Source organism: Anopheles maculipalpis, chromosome 2RL (assembly GCF_943734695.1).
Source record: "Anopheles maculipalpis chromosome 2RL, idAnoMacuDA_375_x, whole genome shotgun sequence".
Classification (NCBI taxonomy): Eukaryota; Metazoa; Arthropoda; class Insecta; order Diptera; family Culicidae; genus Anopheles; species Anopheles maculipalpis.
This window is the reverse complement of record NC_064871.1, coordinates 3,379,757-3,400,174: the sequence shown is the minus strand read 5'-3', so window position 1 is coordinate 3,400,174 and position 20,418 is coordinate 3,379,757. Positions and strand designations below refer to the sequence as shown.

The following is a 20,418-nucleotide window of genomic DNA, read 5'->3' as shown; positions in this document are numbered from 1 at the left end:
AGTAAGCAAGTAAGCTGAGATTTTAACAGACAGAACCGTAAAACTTTACCCAACAAACAGGAAAGAATCGAGTGAAAAATAACTTCCCATATTTATTCAACAGACAATTCATTTCAAACACCTTCGATAACGATCAAAATCACCTTCTTGAATACATTCCGTCACTCTCATTAGCAAGATTTCGATCACAGTGAAAAAAAACAATACCTAACAACGAAATAATTAATGGACTATGGCTACCCAACTGAAACTGAACTCTAATGCTTCTCTAATGATATTTCTTAACTCACTTCCCTGCTTTTTGTTACTTTCATTTTTCGTGTTTCGAACACCACAAAAAAGCGCCCCTTGCAGCTCACATTCGGTTGATCACATTGCCTATTTGCCCAGTCCTTTTACTGATATTTACCCATTCTTCCGAATCGATCATACGTCGTCCGTGACTTTATTTTTTAGTTTGTGTGCGAGTGCACCTTCTTTTTTTTCCTCGTTGTTTGTGCTGCCATTTCGATCAAACGCAACGCACATTGTAGGCTTCAGCGATACATGGTACGTGAGTTTGTGCGTGCAGAAAACAAAAGTCTGCACTACTGATCGGGAGGGCGAACGGAGTGCAATCGACGGTGAAAAAAAGAGGAAGGAAAAACATACAAAATCCCCGACGAAAATGGACATGACATTTTTGCGCAATCGAAACCGGTTGCACGATCCCCCCCCCCCCCGCGGTTCAATGGTGTTTGCTGGTCAGTTTGTTGGTCCGATCGAGTCTTCAGCTATCGGCACCAAACACGGCACCGCGGTGTGTGTGTTGATCGAGCGCAGGCTAAATAAATTTACGACCAGCACACAGGGCACACACAGAGTGCAGCTGAGACGTTGGGAAATTGCATGCAAAAAGCCCACCTGAGCTTAGTTGGCTTACATATTATCTGATTTATCAGCAAACGACCCCTACGCTCCGTTTGTTTTGCAATTGTTGCCTATAGCGCCCTTAAAGCTTGGTCTATAGAGCCACTGCACACTTCGAGTCTGTTGCAAGAGTTTTGCACAGAACGAAAGCACACATTGTGCCCGTAATTATAACAATTATCTCAACGGCTGCATCTTGAGTTTGAAGCTGAAAATTGGTCACGAGCATAATGATCTTACAAATCTCATGAAGCTGTAGATAGGCTTAGAAGCTCCACACCAAAGTAACTTATCAATCCAACGATGACGCTTCATTCCAACGACCCTCGCACGCAGATGCGTGTAGGCAGAGCGCTGCTTTGTATGCTGCCAAATGGAACAGGGTCAATGCGCATCCAGTGTTGTGCAGCTGCTGCTGAAAACGAACCCTCCCAGATCAAACGCCATTCAATGTGCAATCACCCAAGCCCCGGGCAGAGCTCTGATTTGCAATCGTGGCAGTATTTGCAATATAAAGCATAGTCCGTAGGTACTACACACACCTTCAATGGTTCGCCTGAAGAGAACTTGTACTTGGAAAACGTCTGTCACTAAGCAATCAAAGCCGAGACTTGAGAATTCCAGTGGTAGTGTCACCTAATGGGGTGGGTCATATATTATTCTGGTGGTGATGTGTGCCCGGATGGTGTTTGATGCGTCACGCCGTTACTTAGAACGATGGTTTTCAGACGGCTTCGCATTGTTGAGAGCCTAATGGGGCTCGTGAATCATTCTGAACCTCCGAACATCGTGTATTTCGCTGTGTACGTGATGCGCGGGAGGTGATTAGAGTTGTTTCCACCGATGAATGATTACCTTCCTGTTTTTGGTGTACGTTTTGACAACCTCTCCCGAGAGTCCCATACTTCTCATTGTAAATACACCCGCCAGCAGAATATCAAGCCAGAAGAGAGGCTTTTTGTTGTTGTTGAACAATTTCACCACTAGATAATGACGTCAACTCTTACCAACGCTCCAAGCGCGATCGTCGTTTCTCCGACCCGTTGTATGTGCCCAAAATTGTAAAGACAACTTTACCTCCCAATCGACCGAAATCCAACCCGAAAACTCCCCTTCCGGAGAAAAGTGGGACGATGATGTGATGCGAAGCTTTTGGGAACCTGGCCACCAGCCACCACTGACGACGAACCCCCGTTAGATACACGGGCAAACGAAATAGAACAAGTTGATCGTGTTTACCCGCGTAACTACCAGCACAACCTTCCCGTTTGTGGCCTTCATTTAGGCACTTTAGTTACACCCGGGGTAGCCCAGAGAGTACTTGAGCTGCCAGTACTGGGGTCTGGGGACGGCTTAAAGATCAGTGTGGGAGCTTTTGTTTCCGCGCTCATTCTCTCTTTCCGTCGTGGTCCGTGGAGAAATGGACGAAATGAGAGGCAAAACAATGGATTTAGCTTGTTTCCATAAGCCGCTTGTTGATCAAGCAATGTAACAATCCTCGAGCACTCAAAATGATGAACATACATACATCGAACATACATTTTGAGTCCTGTCAGAAGAAATTTACTTTTAATTTGTTGCGCTTGGTGTGTCATAAAAATTGAACCGCTTTTGCACTCCCTTCTGCTGCAGATCATCAATCACAAGAAAGAACGTTACAGTGCTGTCCCGTGGGCTAATCTCCGGATGCAATGCAATCCGCGCCAAGCGAACACTCGACAGTACACCCTGTGTTGCAAACCGGTTTTTCTTCAAGTTCTTCAACTCCAACACTCCATGGGGAGAACCGGGGGAGAACTTTGAGACTTGCTCCCGGAGTCCGGTCCGATTAAGTCCAATCCTCCACCTTCGACGAGTTGCTCCAACAAAGACTCCGGGGACGAGAAACGTCTCCGATCTCCGGGAGGCTGAAGTCTCTGTGGGAGTGTGTTGTGCGAACTGCAAAAATAGCTTCCAGGGTCAACCTACGCGCATTACGATCGACGCGCGTACGCCATATTTCCTTTCTCTGCTTCCTTTTCTCAGCTCAGGATTATACCGTTCCGCAGGGAAAAAAAGGGACTGGTACTGGGTGGTGAAAATTACATAATTATCATGGAGATGGGGATGGAGAATATAATGGCGGTTTCGGTGTCCGGACGCAAAAAATCGTGACTTCGCGAGGATAATAGCGAGCGGGTGCGGGTATTATCCAGTCAAACATCAATCATTGTGGCGATTTCGGCGATTTCTACAAACCCCAGTCAATCATAATTGAAAGAATCAAATATCAAAACTACCTGTTCCCTGTTGCCTCTGTCAGGCTTTGTTTCGATCGGCACCAACTAGCATAGCGTAGGCATCAAAAAGGCCAACAAACCTACCCTTTTTCGGCAACGATCGACGTCATAAGAACGGCGCAACCGCTCGACGAAAATGGAGCGAACACGGTCAGCTGCTTTTTCGTGGCTTTTGGATTTTAGTAGCGGCCCAATTGTCCGCAAGAAGTTCAAGATGAATAATCGTCCCTTGCCGAGAGTCCCTCCCTCTCAACACACTCCAGGAAGAAGAAAACCAACACGAGCTCTTGATACACGGTCCAAGGTGGATTCTGTGGCCTGCCTGCAGAAACCGTACTACACCCACATAGATCCTCATCAACCCCCCTACGTACCAGATGGGGAAACTTGTTCGCGAACACAAACACAACGCACCCAGACACACTGGGGGTGGTGGTAAAGAGAGACCGAGCGAGAGAGTGAAAGAGAGACAGAAAAACCCACCCAACTCAAAACGATCGTCCGCGACAAATGGCAGCGGAATTCGCTCCATCGCCACATTCAAGGTTGTTGTCGTTGTGGTCGTCGGCGTTGGGTGCTTGTGTTTGTGCAGTTCGTGGGTTGATCATTGGCGTTCCTGCCGTTCTGCCAACACTGCAACCTGCATTGCCGTACCGAGGGTGGCAAGGAAAGTTTTATAATATTTTATTACACTACAACGACCTCGGGGACTTCTCTTGCAAGATGACGGATGCGGAAGAACTCGTTGCAACTGCAGGCCCCATTGCAATAAGCTTAATCCAATGGATAAGCCACAGATGCAGACGAAAGGACAATAACTTATAGTGGATGACGTGATGGTGGTCCACACACCAACAATAGCTTAATGCACCCATACAACTACATCGCAACCGAAAGCAATCCAAGCCACCCGTCGCACTCGCTTTTTATATAAGTTATAAAGATTGGAACGGGCGAAAAAAAAAGTAGTGTAACAACTGCTCGAATTTTCCTTCCACTTACCTCTTTTTCAGGCTGGCAGTTTTTTGGTCGAATTTTGTTTCTTTTGCTACTGCTGCTACCTTCACAAATGCTTACTTATCTCAGTGTCATTCACGCGACGTCGCTCGAAATTCCATTCACATTCACTAATATTGGAGACAGTAATGCGGTCGAGCTGTTTCCGAGATTCGAGCACTAGCACTCATGCACACACACACGCCTCACGAGGTAGTTTTTCCGCCTTTAAGCTAGCTGCAAAATAATGTTGACGATTACGGGTGAGTTATTATTTCACTTTTTTTCTACATTCACTTTTTCCCACTCTCATCGGTACGGTTTGATATGTTTCCTTCACTGTTGGTGGTGGTGGTGGTGGTGGTGTGCGCAAAATAAAAAATTGACCACACAAACGCACGAGCGCACAACTAAACCGAGTGTGTTGCAGAAAGCAGATGGGAAAACCGAAATCCCCTACCAACACACGATTCGATGAATGCACTACGCGAATGTGTGAGATGAAATGTCGCTGAGATGAGATGAGAAATGCTGCACGAAATGACGATGTCGATGGGAGGGGATGGGAAATGGGACGCTTTAAATCACTTCTGCCCTCGAGCCTTAATGGTAGCTCGACCTAAGGGTGTGTGTGTGTGTGTGTGTGTGCGTTATTCACTACGCTTTTTCGCATTCACGCTCACCGTATTTTCCACACGCACCTTTTCACTGCATTTTCACCGTTTTTTTGGGGAGTTTAATTGGCTTTACCTTTTTGACGATCACACCCTTAAACAGCTGTTGTACCGTTCCGAAAATCTGGTAACCGACAGCGGTAGAAGCGAATAGAAGAATAGAGTGTACAGTAACAGCAACAGCAGAAACAGCAGCACACAAAAAAGAACACAACCAGCACGGCGCTACGCGCGCCCGAAAGCACCTCGTCTAAGATGGAGTTGTGTTGATCTTGCCAGCTCCAACTTCTCACTGACGGGAACTCTCGTGTAAGAAACAAGTTTTGCCCCTCAGAAAGCTCGCTCGCACTCTCCTAATCTAGCTCACCTACGCGCGATCTGTACGCACGCACATTCACTCTCCGAACACAACTCTCCTCTCTTTTTCTCTCGCTCCCTCGCTCAACTCAAGAAAGAAGAAAAGATCAGTGACCGTGTTTGAGTGAGAAAAAGCCTTAAAGGCCTGGTGCTTTTTGGGGGCTGGAAGGACAGGTTTTGGGAGCCAGTGAAGCCAGTGGGCTCGGTGTTTGTGCATGGCACACTCGTCGCATACAAATCAGAGGGCAGATTCTCCATCCCCGATTGTGCGAGGAGATGCGCGTTGGTCGCTCTAGCGGGACACAGTTTTGACGCTTCTGTTACATAAGACTTGAACGGGCGATCAAGCGAGAAACCCAACATGGTTACGGGGCATTTCTTGGTTAAAGTTCGTACAAAAATGATGTTTCGTTGAAAATGCAATGCCAATTAAATGTAATCGAATATTTTTGTTTTATATTAACATTTCTGGCCAGTGGGAGGGTTTACAATGGGGGGGAGTGGAGCAGCATAGCAGTTCCAAAGCGAGTCTCACGCCCAGATCTGGTTGCAATATTCACCAGCTTGCATAGAAGGCTAAATTGTACAAAATTCCTGTGTACAAGCAAAACTTGTAAGTGGGTGGCTTCAGTCACCCAAAACTAAACCCTTCGCTTAAAAACCCCTTTTCAAAACTAGGTGTAACACCGTTTACACACGTTACCAAGCTGTAGCATCGTTAGCATGCTTCGATCTCACATCAATTGCCTACACTTGGGCGTAATGGGTGGTTTACGCCTCAAGCTATGCAATTTAATGCTATTTTCACCCAACGTTCAAAAAGTTTCGTTAAGCGTGCATGAGTTGGGCTTCAGATCAACTAATCTAAGGGCTGTTTAACTCAAGCATTAATTAATTGTCATCATCTTCTTCATCAAAATTTTCAACAAATATTCGTTTGATTTTTTTGTTAAATATGTTTTTCACACCCAAAATATATTTACATTATACACATCGCTATCGATCACGATCAGTCTAAGTTACTGTTACAAAACGATTACTGAGCACAGTTTTTTGTTGTGGTTGTTGTCCTTCCTCGTCTTGTCTGTACGTTATTCTATATTAAACTTATCCTTCCTAGTCCTACTATGAAACGTGCCAGCCCACGGGCACGCATAAAACATAAATCACCCTTTGCTAGTAATGTATAGGTAAACGTACTGTTTCTCACTCTCCCTCTCTCTCTCTGAATCTCTAACCAAAAAACAGTCGAGCACTTAGCATCACATACACCGCAGTTTTGGAAGCCATCGGCAGTATGGTTGGAACTCATAACTCAAACACACACACACACTCTCACAAAATGCTCACACAGTATAAGCGGGAAAAGTACACCGTCAAGCGTTTTGGTCGGGTTTTTCCTGTATTGCGGACGATTGCGGCTTCAAACCGGACAAACCAAAGCATTAGTTTTAGGACGCGTGCCAACGGTGGAGGGCTTCCAGGGAGTTTGGTTTTGTTTTGTTTTTTGTTTGCACGATACCGCACAATTTAGATACGTTTCTTCCGGTTCGGGGAGAGTATTTTAAGCATCGTTACGACGGGCGCTTCGAATGAGAGCGAGATGATAAATGCAAGCACGTAGGATGACACCACCTGTCCCAGGTAGACGGTTGTCTGGAAGGGAATAGAACCGAGGCAATGTAAAATCGCAGGATGTCAAGATGTTATGGTCAAATCTTACCAGCGCATTAGGAGTCATGTGGATGGGCGAGTCAGACTCTAGGGCGAATATTCGGTTAATGATTGGATGTACCAGATAGGCGCAGTATGTGACACGCGAGAACGGATACAGGATCGGGGTGGACAGCAGTTTGTTGACCCATCCACCATACCCGGACGAGCAGGCTACGATGACCCATCCACATCCGATAGCCCAACCGGTGTGGCTAAGCGAACTGTACGCTGCGGCAGCTGTTTGTGTGAGCGTTGTATTGTACAGACCGAATAGAAGATACAACATCATCATAGTGGAGGTCACCCATCCGGAGATAACTGTGAGCTGTAAGATACAATCGGAAGTTAAACGAACAATTTCTCTTTCGTTGACACCACTCCAACCTCAAACCTACCAACGACATTTTGATTTTGCAGTTCGTCTTGAACAGAATCCACCCAACGCTCATGCCCACGAGATACGGTCCCAGGCGCGTCCAGGGTTTGTCGTAGATCTTGTCAAACAGCGCGAACGGATCGTCCGCATCGGGCATGTGATTGTTGGAGAACGCAATGTAGGCCGTAGTGGCCCAGGCAGACACCATAAACACCGACATCATGGTAGCGGCAAACTTGAAGTGACGGACGGCAATGATAAGGATCAGCGCACCGATAATGTAGAACTGTGTGTCATCGGCCAGATACCAACTCCAGAGCATACACTAAAACAATCGATGAAAGGTGTTAAATGAAGAAGTTTTGTTGGAGCGAAAATTAAAAGGACTCACCATCTGCTCCACCGGGAAGAGTGTGTTAATGTAGAGGATATTACGCCACCAGTACTTTGGACAGTTGATATGATCCTGAGTCGGTGGTTCAAACACGGAGTTTTGCTCCAGATAACGCATCACCACTTCCACGACTCCGAGTACGTACAGGTACGGGGCAGTTAGTCTAGAATTTAGAATTAATACATTTGATTATCTTCTTGGAGAGATTATTCTAGTAGGACTCTTCTCAAGTCACTCATTACCTCACAAATCGATAGCCAACGAGACCGAAGAAGTGGAACGTTCCTGCCGTAAATTCATTCACACCCTTGGTGAGCTTCTCTAGCTTTCCCTTTGCATTTGTACGGAAATAGATAAATGAAACCAAAAATCCACTGATGAAGAAGAACGTGTCGACACTGTAGGCGCCGTTCAGGACGATCTGGAACAGGAACTCCTTCTCCACCACCTTCCGGAGCTCCATATTGTCGGAGTATTTGAACACGACGATCATAGTGTGGCCTAGAAAAGCAAGAAGTACATCATGAAATGCCTTGTCCAACAACTCTTGATCTATTTGCATACCGAGAATAACCCACGCCATAGAAATGGCACGCAGTCCGTGGATCGAAGGGATCGTATCGTTACCGACATTTTTGTCACAAATCGCCTTAAAGTTGGTCACCACCGAGAAGGACAGTAGCAGCTCAGCCCACAAACCTAAAAGCAAGAAACAAAAACACTGGAACTCAGTACACCGTTCGATCGCATCCCGTCATGCTGGTTAGCGTGGAGGAATGGAGCAGGTTTATGGGAAGTTTTTTTTTTCATGGGAAAGAGCTTAAGTCCTATACCGATGTACTACCAAACCGATCATTAAGATTAGACACATATTAACACAACGACTAAAGTACAGACAGCACGGCGGTTAACAGCTGTTAGTTACTGCAGCACTGTCCAAGCAAACTATGCTCAATGCCTGGCTAACCAGCATTCGCAGATGCTGGACTGGACTTGTGCAACACTGATACACGAGACGGAGACCAAGATCCAAGGACAGGATCCGACCGGGCGGAACTTACTCAACTTGGTTTCCTCCGTTGCGGTCAGCTCCACGGCAAGGTTCTCATCGGAGTTGTTATTGTTAACGCTGGTCGGTACCCGGATAACGGTGCAGTTACCTTTGCCGTTCTCTTCCGGCTCGCGGCGCGTCAGATCGTACGTGGTGCAGCCCAACCCATTCGTCATGTCCCCGGTCAGCTCCTTGCAGTAGCTCTTGATGCGCATCTTGGCTTTGTAACGGCGGCGCAGGACAAGATCGTAACCGGTACCGCTGATTAGCAGGATGACTACGATCACCGAGAAGATGCTGGAAGGGAATTTCGAGAAGACATATTAAATTGATCTTATGACGATGAAGACGGCTAGTGGCTAACGTACAATAAGATCCGGAAGGTAAAATCATCCCAGAGTGAAAAATTGTTCAGTGTTGGCGATCGTACGCTAACCAGCTCCTGCTCAACATGTCGTCGACTGATGTCTAGCTTCAGTAGCGTTTCTACATCAGCAATACTACAAGCACTCGGCAAGCAAAGTCCCACAACAACTGTACGAATCTACAAACAAAAGTAAGAGTCAAGTCATAGTTCTTCACGTGATCTCTCCAATTTTCCCCCAAACAAACACAACATACCGCATTGAATGATTCGGTACCGTTGATCAGTATTTTTGCCATGTAAAAGCCGGGCATGAAGGGTGGATTTTGATGTTCCATTTCGGACGATCCAAGGAAGTTCCCGTTGATATAGGTGATGTCCGTGTTGCGGCCCTTCTTCTTCGGCGCTGGGTCGGAAGCGGAATCATTCTGATGAATGTACGAGCACTGATCCATCGAGCCCGTCCAGTAGTTGTTGCCCCAGAAGAATCCTTTCGTGTATTTGCCTGACGAGTCATCCACTGTACGAGAAAAGAAAGGAAAAGAGCATAAAGTTAGAATATTACCATCGCCATCAACTGTTTAAGCTGTCCATAAAGAAATTGTACCGCATCATCAGCTAGCTCCATCAACTGCCTAATAAAATACAACAATAACCCGCATGACAGATGAGTCAACCACACCTTACTGCCATCGGCAAACCTTGGGACTTTTAAATTGTTTATCGCTTTACGGCATAAATCAATCATCTCCCGGGGCTGGTAAGGAATAGGTAAAGTGTTCACCTACACCGCCTCTAGTCTCCACGCGGCTTAAACTTTGCCCTCTAACTCTCCCTGACTCTCGGACGTGAAGGTGAAGGCGTTTATCATCGGCGTACCTTACCACAACTTCACGGTGACTCTTTACTGCGCCAGCAAGACCCAGACCAGTGTCTCGTTTTGGTTTCCGTATGGCTGAAAGGAAGGCGTAGTGTTTTATCGTAATCATACACAAGCACAAGGAAAGACGAAACGCTCAAGGTTCTATCTCAGTCTAAGCAGTCAGTCTCCTGGTAAAACTGATAACAGATTAAACCGTCTATAGCTACACCGTCCCAGGACACCCGATAAGCTAATTCAGCTCACCGTGGTTAGCGATTAGAATAATTAAAACTTTCAAACAAACAAATCCTTGGTTAAAATAGCGACACATTTACATCTTTTCGCGCATTTCAAGTTTAATGATTGCGCATAAAATGCACAAATAAGGAGCAGCCAGTCCGGTTTTCCTTGAAGTCACGCTTGCAGAAAGATGAACACCACAATGGTTTGGTGGCTTAGGGAAATCCGAATAGCGCGGAACCTGTCTAATGCTTAAAGGAACGTGTAGCGATCTTCTGGCTTTAAGATACTATACATCAGTTATTCAACTCAGGAAGTGATCTTCCGTTATTTTACAAAATTGTCAAACTCCCTTCCCGTAAAGTTCCCCCGCGAAAATTTTTGGCGAATTCTATGAGGCAATAACCTAAGCGACTAGGAGGTTAACAAGTTTGTCCAGCATCATCTCTCTTCTGCCTCTGCTTAACAGCAGGAAGAACTATTATCACTGGTTTTTGTGTGCCAAGATTGCAAGACTAAGAGATATTGGCATTAAGCTCGGGAAGCTTTGGAAGCTGCATCACGTTTCCCTTGAAAGAATGGTCCCGAAAGAACTCTCCCGAAGCTTTGGCACAACATTCACCATATCCCCGGCGTGGACTTGAAGCGACCTTAAAATCCATTCACTTTCCACTGTTAAAGTATCCACTCTGTAGCAGAGATCATTCTCCGGGAGGCCTTCAAAGGGAGACCTTGACTGGCTCCATCATCCAATCAATATTAGCGAATCCTTCTACGCATCTTCCGATGAATCCCTTATAGAAAGGAAATCGCACATCTAACATCAGCAACAAAAACCCGATTCTGATGTAATGCTCCTAATGCTCCCAGTCGCGACTGGCTCACAAAAATCGGTCACGGGAACACACCAAACACACTCGCTGTTAGCCAACCCGAGCGAGACGCGAGATCCTGTTTTTGCACCGTCACCGTAGTCACCGTTGGTTGTGGTTGGCATAATCGCCTTCGCCTCCATCCCGTCCTTCTTTCCCGGTCCGATTGCGTGTTTATTTTCACTTTTTTTAGCATTTCACCACCATCGCACCGGCACTGCTCTGCTTTAACTGGGCAATGTGAAGGAAAAAGTTCAAACATCATCGTTTGCGCCAAAATGCAAAACAGCTGGTCGGAGAGCTATTACGCGACCCTCTACTGACCTATTTTATTCCCCCACAACTTGCACACTTGCACAGTGTGGTGCGGAGTTTGCTGAAGAAGGTGACTTATTAGGTCTCTTTAGTGGTATGGTTTTCCCGTCCGAGTGTGGGATTAGCTTGGGTAAGAGCACCGTACCATGGCAATTTAGAGATAGATTAGTGGTTTTGACCATTCGGGACCGTGTGCAGCCAAGGGAGCAAGAGAGAGAGGAGGGAAAGATACAATAATAATCAAGCGTCAGTATCAACACGCTCCTTCCTTACGCGTTCGTGTTTCAGGCCTTCGATTCGTTCGACCCTGTTCGGTGCAGTACGAGATAATGAGTCTCGAGGAGGCCTTTACCTTTTTCCTTTACATAATCCATCCCAGCCAACCAACCAGCCGACTGATTACTACCCCAAAAAAACACACACACACACACACAATGAGTGACAACGACAAAAACTGCACAAAACTGCAACCACCAGTTGAGAAACTTTCGAAAGTCCACATGCCCTTAGTGGTGCGGTTTTATCTCCCTGTTTTCCTGTCCACAACAACCCGCACAAGCGCGCGCCAGATGAACTCAAGGACGATACATTAACGAGCAGCAGCCGCCGTGTGCCGAGAAGGTGTTGCAAGTCTCGGGAGAAGACAGTTTTTTTACCAGGATTCCTACAAGAAGAGTTCACTTAAAGGCTCTTTTTTGTGGGGAACTATGACTCAATTTTACTTCTCCTGGCTCACAGAACTCACATCCGCACAATAGATGACTACTTACACCGTTCGTAACCGTCACCGAAAAGGAAGGGCAACAGCATACTTTCGACGCTGACATTGAAAGTTCCAAGAAAGGGAAATTGAAATGGGACAAAAGCAAATGCGGTGCGAGTCCCATGAATTTTTGGCAGGCCTAGCGGGGGCCTGCCAGTGCGTACGCTTTTTTTGTCGGTTTTGTTCGTGGAATGCACAATGAGCGATCAAACGTGTCAAAGTCAAGTTGCGACCACACACCATTGTTAACGGATCATCGGTGTAGGGTGTCTTCCCCGGGGAAGACCTTGGGACGATCACAAAACGTTCGATACTAACCACCGATTAACGGAACGTGCTGGCAAACGTCATTGGCCATAACGTCACACGCCCCGAAGGGGGTGCGGAAAGCGGGTCAACTAGACAGTCATTAAATTGCATGGATGTCGAAAAATTCATGGCCACCGGGGTGAGATGGTTGATACCCATGCAGAAAGAAAGCCTTCGGAGGTTTAGGCGCAATAACGGTGGCCATGCGGTCTGGTGCAGTAGTAGTGACACAGATTGTGCTTAGGCGCTGTCACAGTCGCAATTAAAATGGTGGATTGTCGAAATTTCTCCCGAGGCTACTACATTTTAATTGTTGGTGTTTGGTAAAAGGTGCCGTTGGGAAGCTTGAAATAGAAATACAAATATCAAGAGAGAAGCATATCGAGCATAAATTTGTACAAGCTTATAAGCTTTTGTTGAAAAAGGGTCACAGTCATCAGGCCCTTCAGTACAGTCAAGAGCGTTGGAGCGACCCTCTCAAAGAGCAAAGGTCGCACAGAGATCGCTACGCGGAGATGATGAAGCCATCGTATCACACACGCAACACCTCATCATCAACATCGTCAGCCGTACAAACCAGCACAACGCGCTCAGCTCGGGCACTAAAAATCGTCCGGTGCTCCCAAACCCAAAGCCGCAGCAACACCACCTTTTAAAACAATGACCTAAATTTTGACTCTTTTTTCGCTGCTTCGCTTCGCTTTGCTCTGTGCAACTCATTCAACGTGTAATGTGCGGCACGATCCCTTATATCATTTCCCCGCGTCAGTCAGTGCGGCCGAGGAAAAACTGCGTTACAGGTGATTGAAGTGGTAAAGATTTGAAACTAAAAGTAACCGAAGAGAGACTCCGAAAAGCAAGCGGTAAGTCATAAAAATTAATTTATTATTTATGTATTTTTATAACACGTTTGAGAAAATTTTGCTTTCAATTTTCACATAAATCGAAGGAAAGTGTGATTGTATAAGGTATGCAAAGAGCTGAGACGAACATCAAATATAATCAGATTCGATAGAAACGAAAGCAATTAACGGCTATGCAAACGAAGAACTTCAACGAGAGAGTTTGAAAATCAAGCGACGAACCTGAAAATGTATCTAAAAACAACCTAAAATTAGCTCGAAAAAAGGGGAATTATTAGTAACGAAAACGAAGAACTTCAACGAACGATGCTGGTAGAGAAACGACGAACCTTAAATACATATTTTAATTTTTATTTTTATTTTGTTTTGACTTTGAGATTTTTTCTTTCGATATTTTAGAGCTTAAAAACGATTTCGTGATTGTTTTAGATTAGTAGAGATACGAAATAAAATAAAATTCTCTCTGAAAAATGCCCTTAATTAGGGTTTCAAATTTAAATTAATGTCCAAACTTACGGAAAGTGAACGACATGTTCGATTAAATGAAACGATGAGATAAAATTCAATAGCTACAGAAGAAAGAGCAATGAATACGAAAAAACTTGCTCGACACATACGAAATGTAGCTTTCAATTTCATAATGAATGAATGAAAAGTAACATGCACCACTGCCACCGCGAACCCGAATCCTAATACAGATGTGTCATGTCATCTTTTGCCTTAGGCAGTCGACCACGTGACCTTCTTTTCCTGCTAGCCAACAACAGCACACAAAACACAAAAAAAAACCCTCCCATCAAACACCAGCCAGTCAGTACCGACCACGATGACCACCGGCCAATGATAACAAATGCTCGCAAGCAGTGCTTTTGGCATGAGGGTGTTACTTGTTCGGTGTGTTGCCATCGACATCGACAATATGACAACGGTGTAAGCGAAGCGGATTGCCGTTCAAACAACAAAAATACCCACCCGTTTGCGGTTGTTGCATCACTTTCCTCGACGATGGCGCGTATTGTGGGGTAAAATGATGCGAAAAAAGCAACCAAGCAAGCAAGTGCCGGTGCAGGCGAGCGAGTGAAATGATCGGGAGAGAAGTGAGAAAAGCTTTACGATCATTGTACGGTGAAAAGGAAAATGCATCGAAACAGGTTTTCCTGCACGAAACGCATCCATCCGAAGAAACCCTCCAATGATCAGTGGATTGATCATCAAAAATCCGTGCCCTTCGAGAATTGTTTGTATTTATTTATTTTTTTTTTATTCATAAGGGACGGCCAGGCCGTATTGCTAATTGTTTGTATTTATCAGTGTCACAAACACACCTCGTGTGCGCCTTCTTACGGGCCAGGATGGGAGCCAATAACATCCCGAAACACCACTCCTCACTAGCGTCACTCAAGGGTTAATGACGATGGGTATGCACCCGAAAGCACTCTCCTTTCGTGTACTTTCGTTTTCACTTTTCGTATTTGGATGTGACGTAATACTGCGCCAACGACGGTGTGGTGCGCGGGTTCCTTTGTGGCACTGTGGCACCATGGACCGTGCTGCATGCAAACAGGGATGGCACAGCGCGGAAGGTGCTAGCGGAAAAGAATAATGTAGTGGGGCAGCTGCCCCACAATGCAAGCGATGCCGGTGAAGAAATCGAACCAAAGGGGAGAACCGAAACGAAAGGGGGAACCGTATCTCTGCTGTTACGCATTTGCTATTACGCGCGATCGCCGCCACGGCCGGCCGATTGAGTCAGCATGCCCTCACAGAGAGAAAGAGAGAGAGAGAGAAATTATGAATTCATTTGTTCGACTTCAACGGCGGACAAAAATGAAACGGGGAAATACGAAATGGCGAAACCGCTGAGATTGGGAATTCTCTATTTTATTGGTCATTTTCCTTCCAAAAAAAAAAAACAACCATCCAAATGTCAAATTCAGCACGGATCTTCACACAAGTGAGGCTCATCGCCAAGCAGGAAGCAGGATCCATCCGCACAATAGGCTTTGATCAAGTGCTCTGACATTCGCTGGCACTTCAATTCCGGACCGATGAGCCCGTTAGGGTGGGAACTGGACACACTAGTTTCACTTTTTTTCTTCATCAATAAACGATCAGGTTTGAACTTCAAAACGCAACAAACACCGAACCCCGCGATAGAGTTCATGGCGACTGGCGGAAGTCAAGGGAGTTGCTTGACCACATTTTCTTTGCGATTTTTTTGTTATTTTCGCTAAAAAAAAATCGCGGGATCACAAAAGGTAGGAGCTTTTGTGGCAGTTTGAAGTCACATTTACAAACTGCACCCATGCAGAAACTGCAGAGCGAACGGAAGAGAAGAAAGCAGGATTACATATTGATATTGATTTGCAGAACAGAGGACAGATTCGCGACGCTTCTGGAAAACCAGTTTCGCACAAAGAAAACAGAACCGAAAATTCGCTATGCAAATTTAGAATTTGTCTCGGCAAGGTCAGAGCAGCATCAGAGCGATCGCAATCATGATGATCATTGTATGGCGTCATACAGAATTTTTAAAAATATCAAAAAAGTGATCGTACAAAACGTAACGGAATTTTTGAATTGGGAAAATCTCATTTGATTTTTCATTCGCATTGTTTAGTGTTTTACCAATTACCAAACCCAAAGTTCCCGCCATTACAGTACGCTCATCATGAATCATCCGAAACGACACAATGAGGACAATGCGCCTCCATTGCGCCAGTTTTCTCTAACGTGCCCCACTTCGCCATAGTGATTACCGGATAGCAAACATTTTAAGTTCACTTAATATTTGCTCCTCATTTATCAAGTTGGATCAGCAAGTCTCTGTGTGACCTTTGGCTGTTGTTTATCCTTCCCAGGATAGTGCCTCACGATTTGATGCGCCACACAGGAAAACCAAACAAATAACAAACCTCCAACGATATCGAATCGCTGTTTGTTTCGAGCTTCAAAATCAATAAAAAGGGACATTTCAATCGCATAATGTGTGGGAATCTCGCATACTTGGAGCGCACCACAGCACCACAAAACCTGCCTTTATGTGCAACCTTGACAGAAATCTAACAATCATTAACAATCATCAAACTCGAACTTTATGACCCACATGCACAAGGGGCTGCCATCGATTGTGGTGAGTCCCTCACGTGATATTACACCAGCGATGAGGGAGTGACGATCCGCTGTACGAGGTTGGTGTAAAGGCACCAGTATAGGACCAAGTCGTTTGCGGAACAGCTAACCCTCCGAAAGTGGGGTGTTTTTTTCGCCGGTAATGTCATCCAACCACTTGACAAGGATCGCTACCAGACCAGCCACCACACACTAATGGGCGATCCAAACAAACCCAAAATGCAAACACAAGTAATCGCCAGCAACGTGCCTTCTAATGGACTTGGCTAGAAGTTCTCGCTAGAAGGGGAACGTGTGCATTATGCTTATTTGTACGGCAATCGGCAGTTTCCTACTAAATATATCGAATCGAGAGAAAAACAACTACAAGAAGCGTTGTGGCGATCGAAGCGTAAACTGCGCTGCAGATACTATCGACAAGGTGAAAAGAAATCGATTGTGATCGCTCTGGTCGATCTTTACTTTCGATTGAGCTATTTCAGTGCTGTTGGTTTCGTAATCCTGCTCCACTCCGCTCTGGTCCTTGATGCAAATGATCACGAGTCTTTCGTCAAAAAAATGCACAAGACCTTCCAAGAAGCCTCTATCAAGAAGATAGTTGATAGCACGGGTAGAAGAAATCATTTCAATCGACCCTAATCGCTTCTCACACTGCATTCCCCCGGGCTGACTGACTGCCCCTCGGGGTACCTTCTCTATAGCAAACCAATGCAACAAACAAACAGCCACCATCATCATGAGACGTGCACGTGCAAGAGCGAAAAAAGCCCACCATTCTGAAACCCCCGGTGGGGCCGATTCCGATTTGAAAATGTAGAGTTTGTTTGAAGCGAAATTATGTAAGCTTTCGCCATCATCGCACGGCGCCACCCTCCTCCTAGTCCTCGTTCTCATCCATACTCTATTGCACCACCCCCTCCCGAAGTGGGGGGAGGGGGAACCACACATACGTCTGTTTGTGTGTGAATATCAAGACATTTTCATTTTGTTTTTCTTCGGGCAACACAAACGCGGAAAGAGTGAACGGGCGAAAGAAAGAAAGAAAGATCGGTTCGGTTCGGATCCTCACCATTGGCCTGAATAGCCATTTTTCTCTATCGTTTCGTTGTATCGGCGGAAGGGTGGAAGGGTGGACAGGATGGGAAGCGATTGAGAAGGGGTCGGAGGACGAGGGGTTTCTGGTGTTGGTCGATTTGTTGCTACACCACCCAATATGCTGCACCAATGCCGTCATTATGACATTATGCCACAAAACGCTGCTGCCCATCCATCCAAAGCTTATGGTCACAGTGACTAAAGCTGCCACTAAAGGGGCCACCCGAGAGACAGAGCAAGAGAGAGAGAGAGAGAGAGAGAGAAGGTGGGGTGGTAAAAGGGCGCGCGAAGAAAATCACACCCAAACCCCAATAGCTCAATGGATCCCCCCGAAAGAAAGGACCGTAAAACAACAACACCACATTAAGCCAGCGGAACAGTAGTAGTAGCGTCGATGCGCGTCATTACACGCGTTACAAATTACGGCCAGTTAGTGGGACGGTCAGCAGCAGGCAAAGGGTATAAGGAAATTGACTCTTCCTGACCCAAAGAGAGCATAAAAAATTAAGCCACCGCAAATGAAATGGAACGTCCGTTAAAACATGCTTGTTCGGTTCCTATTAACGGCGCGTTTTACATCCTGTCCTCCCAGGGATAACTTCAGGTACGCCGAAAACAAGGTGTCCCGCTGTCCTGAGATGACCGACGCTACCTTACATTTTAATTCTTCAACTTTTGGTGACCAATGCCACCCATTTTGGTATGCAAGCGTGTCAACAACTTACTCTTTAATGCCCACAGCTTCTCCTGCTGCAGACCCTGCAGATATTGCGTCATCTGTTCACCGCACTGCGCACTGAGACGAGGCCTTAGCGTACTCCATCCGCTAGCGATGCGTTTGATGTCGAACACGGTGAGCTTCTCCTCCAGCAGGATTAGCCGATCGAACGAGAAGTTGATGTTTTCGTCCGTTTCCTCCACTGGTGAGGATACGTTCACATCCTGTCCGGAGATCTGCTGAAGTAGTGCGCCGAATACTGACAACAGAAGCAGTGTGCTTCGCCACATCCTTTCACGCTTCATTTTTTCGTTGGCTTTGTTGCTTTGTTCGATGATGTTTAGATACGATCAATCACCCACATACACACACGATCACACTCACTTTCTTGTGAAGAAGAATACTTCTTCTTAAGCACGATCACCACTTTTCACTAAGCGTTACAGACTCTTCGCTGATCCTCGTTGTTCAGTGACCAGCGAATTGGAAAGAGATTGTTATATTACACAACACGCACACGGGCGCGTGTGCTTTGGAACCAAAAGCACTGACCGATCATGGACCGCAACCGAAAAAATAATAATAAAGTGGACAGATATCAACTCGGAACTACTATCACAACGCCCACTTCTCTACTCCTACTGCTTGACGAGTGTTGTAATCAATTTCGTCTTCAAACAAACGATCTCCTCACAACCATTGCCACACTGTTAACACTTGATCACGCGCGCGCCGATACACTCTGTTTGTCACCTTTTCCGCATTCTTCGCTGTTTTGCACTCTGGTCTAATATTTTCTTTCCCAAACGCGTCGCTTTTCTTTCACTTTCTTTTATCGCAATCGGTCGCTCCTAACGATCGCTGAAACGGTGGTCACCCCCGTTACTGAACTGGGGTGATGATGATGCTGTGAAGTGCTCTCTCCGTCTCTCCGTCACTGTCTCAGAAGGAGTCCGAGCACAAACCGGATGCACAACCTGCACGCCCGAACACTGCAACCGAAATGACCACGCTGCTGCGAACTGAACCGCACGCTGCCGGGTTTCTCGTCGGTGGTCGTGGTGGTCGGGCCTTGTAACGTAACGCACGTAACGTGAACGCGCTGTGTGTGATCGTTTTCCCTTTCTCCGAGTCGTAAATCGGGGGCGATCGAACGGTAAGGACGAGAGCAGTGTGTGCTATTGTCTGATCAATGGAACGTGGTGAAGGGGAGGAGGGATCGTCTTTGGAAAGGGATTATTTATTCGTAGATCGTAAGCGAACGAGCATCTTTTTTGGGGTGATCTTCGTTTTTCCTGCTTCTTCTTTGCGAGCTAATAAATGGTATCCAGAAAACGATTACTTAAAAGCAGCAGTTACTTAAACGATGCGTTTAAACTCGTTCATTTGGAACTAGGAATTAACGTTTTATCTGAGGATGAGATTTATTTTTGCGAGCCGTAACACTTAAAGAAATTAAACTCCACTACCAAGTAACCTTGAACATTTTATTCCTACATTCATGATTCGCCTATTTACGCGAAAGAGTCTTCTACAGTTGCTCTCATACGAAATGGGACATATTTTCTTTCAATAAATATGGATTCAAAAAACAGAAATTTTAAACTATTTACAACTGTGTTTAGATGCATAAAAAATCCTGATGTGCCAAGATGCATAAAAAATCCCGAGTAAGCCAAAATTCATACTATTCCTTCACAAGAATGAAGGATCATTGGGTTCACACAGTAGGACCGGATACGGAATCCCGTCTGAATCTCCCCCTTTACACAAGACTGATTATCCAGCTATAGAAAAGAGGAAGCCAGTAATTCCAGGCCGAAGTCGTAGAACCAAAGAAGAAGATAAAAGAACCAAAATTTGTTTAACAAACATCAAACATTCAGGATCAACTCTCATCCGTACGTAGAACTTTCAACCGAGCTAAAGGTATATCAAGTCAACGAGGTAAAAAATCGCAGGGCAATAACACACGACATTGTAATCTAAAAATCTAAATTCTGAAGGACTCTTTGGCTTGGGTCTGAATCGAGAGCCTAAGAATCGCTCGAAGAAGCTCGAGAATCGACGATACGTCAAAAGGTGCATTGTGCAGTGGTAAAGAGGTTCTAGTTCAAATCAGAACAAACTTAA

At 45.7% G+C, this 20,418-nt stretch overlaps 1 protein-coding gene across 1 annotated transcript; it reads right to left on the bottom strand.

Annotated features, from left to right (window-relative positions):
• Window positions 1-6,745: 6,745 nt before the first annotated feature.
• Window positions 6,746-18,590, bottom strand: LOC126557166 (nose resistant to fluoxetine protein 6). The gene is made up of 10 exons (XM_050212848.1): window positions 18,293-18,590; window positions 9,374-9,636; window positions 9,121-9,296; window positions 8,763-9,049; window positions 8,266-8,400; window positions 7,944-8,202; window positions 7,699-7,864; window positions 7,327-7,632; window positions 6,939-7,256; window positions 6,746-6,871 (listed from the first exon to the last, which is right to left on the bottom strand). Exons 1-10 carry the CDS (start codon window positions 18,588-18,590, stop codon window positions 6,746-6,748), a joined length of 2,334 nt encoding a protein of 777 aa, XP_050068805.1.
• Window positions 18,591-20,418: the final 1,828 nt, after the last annotated feature.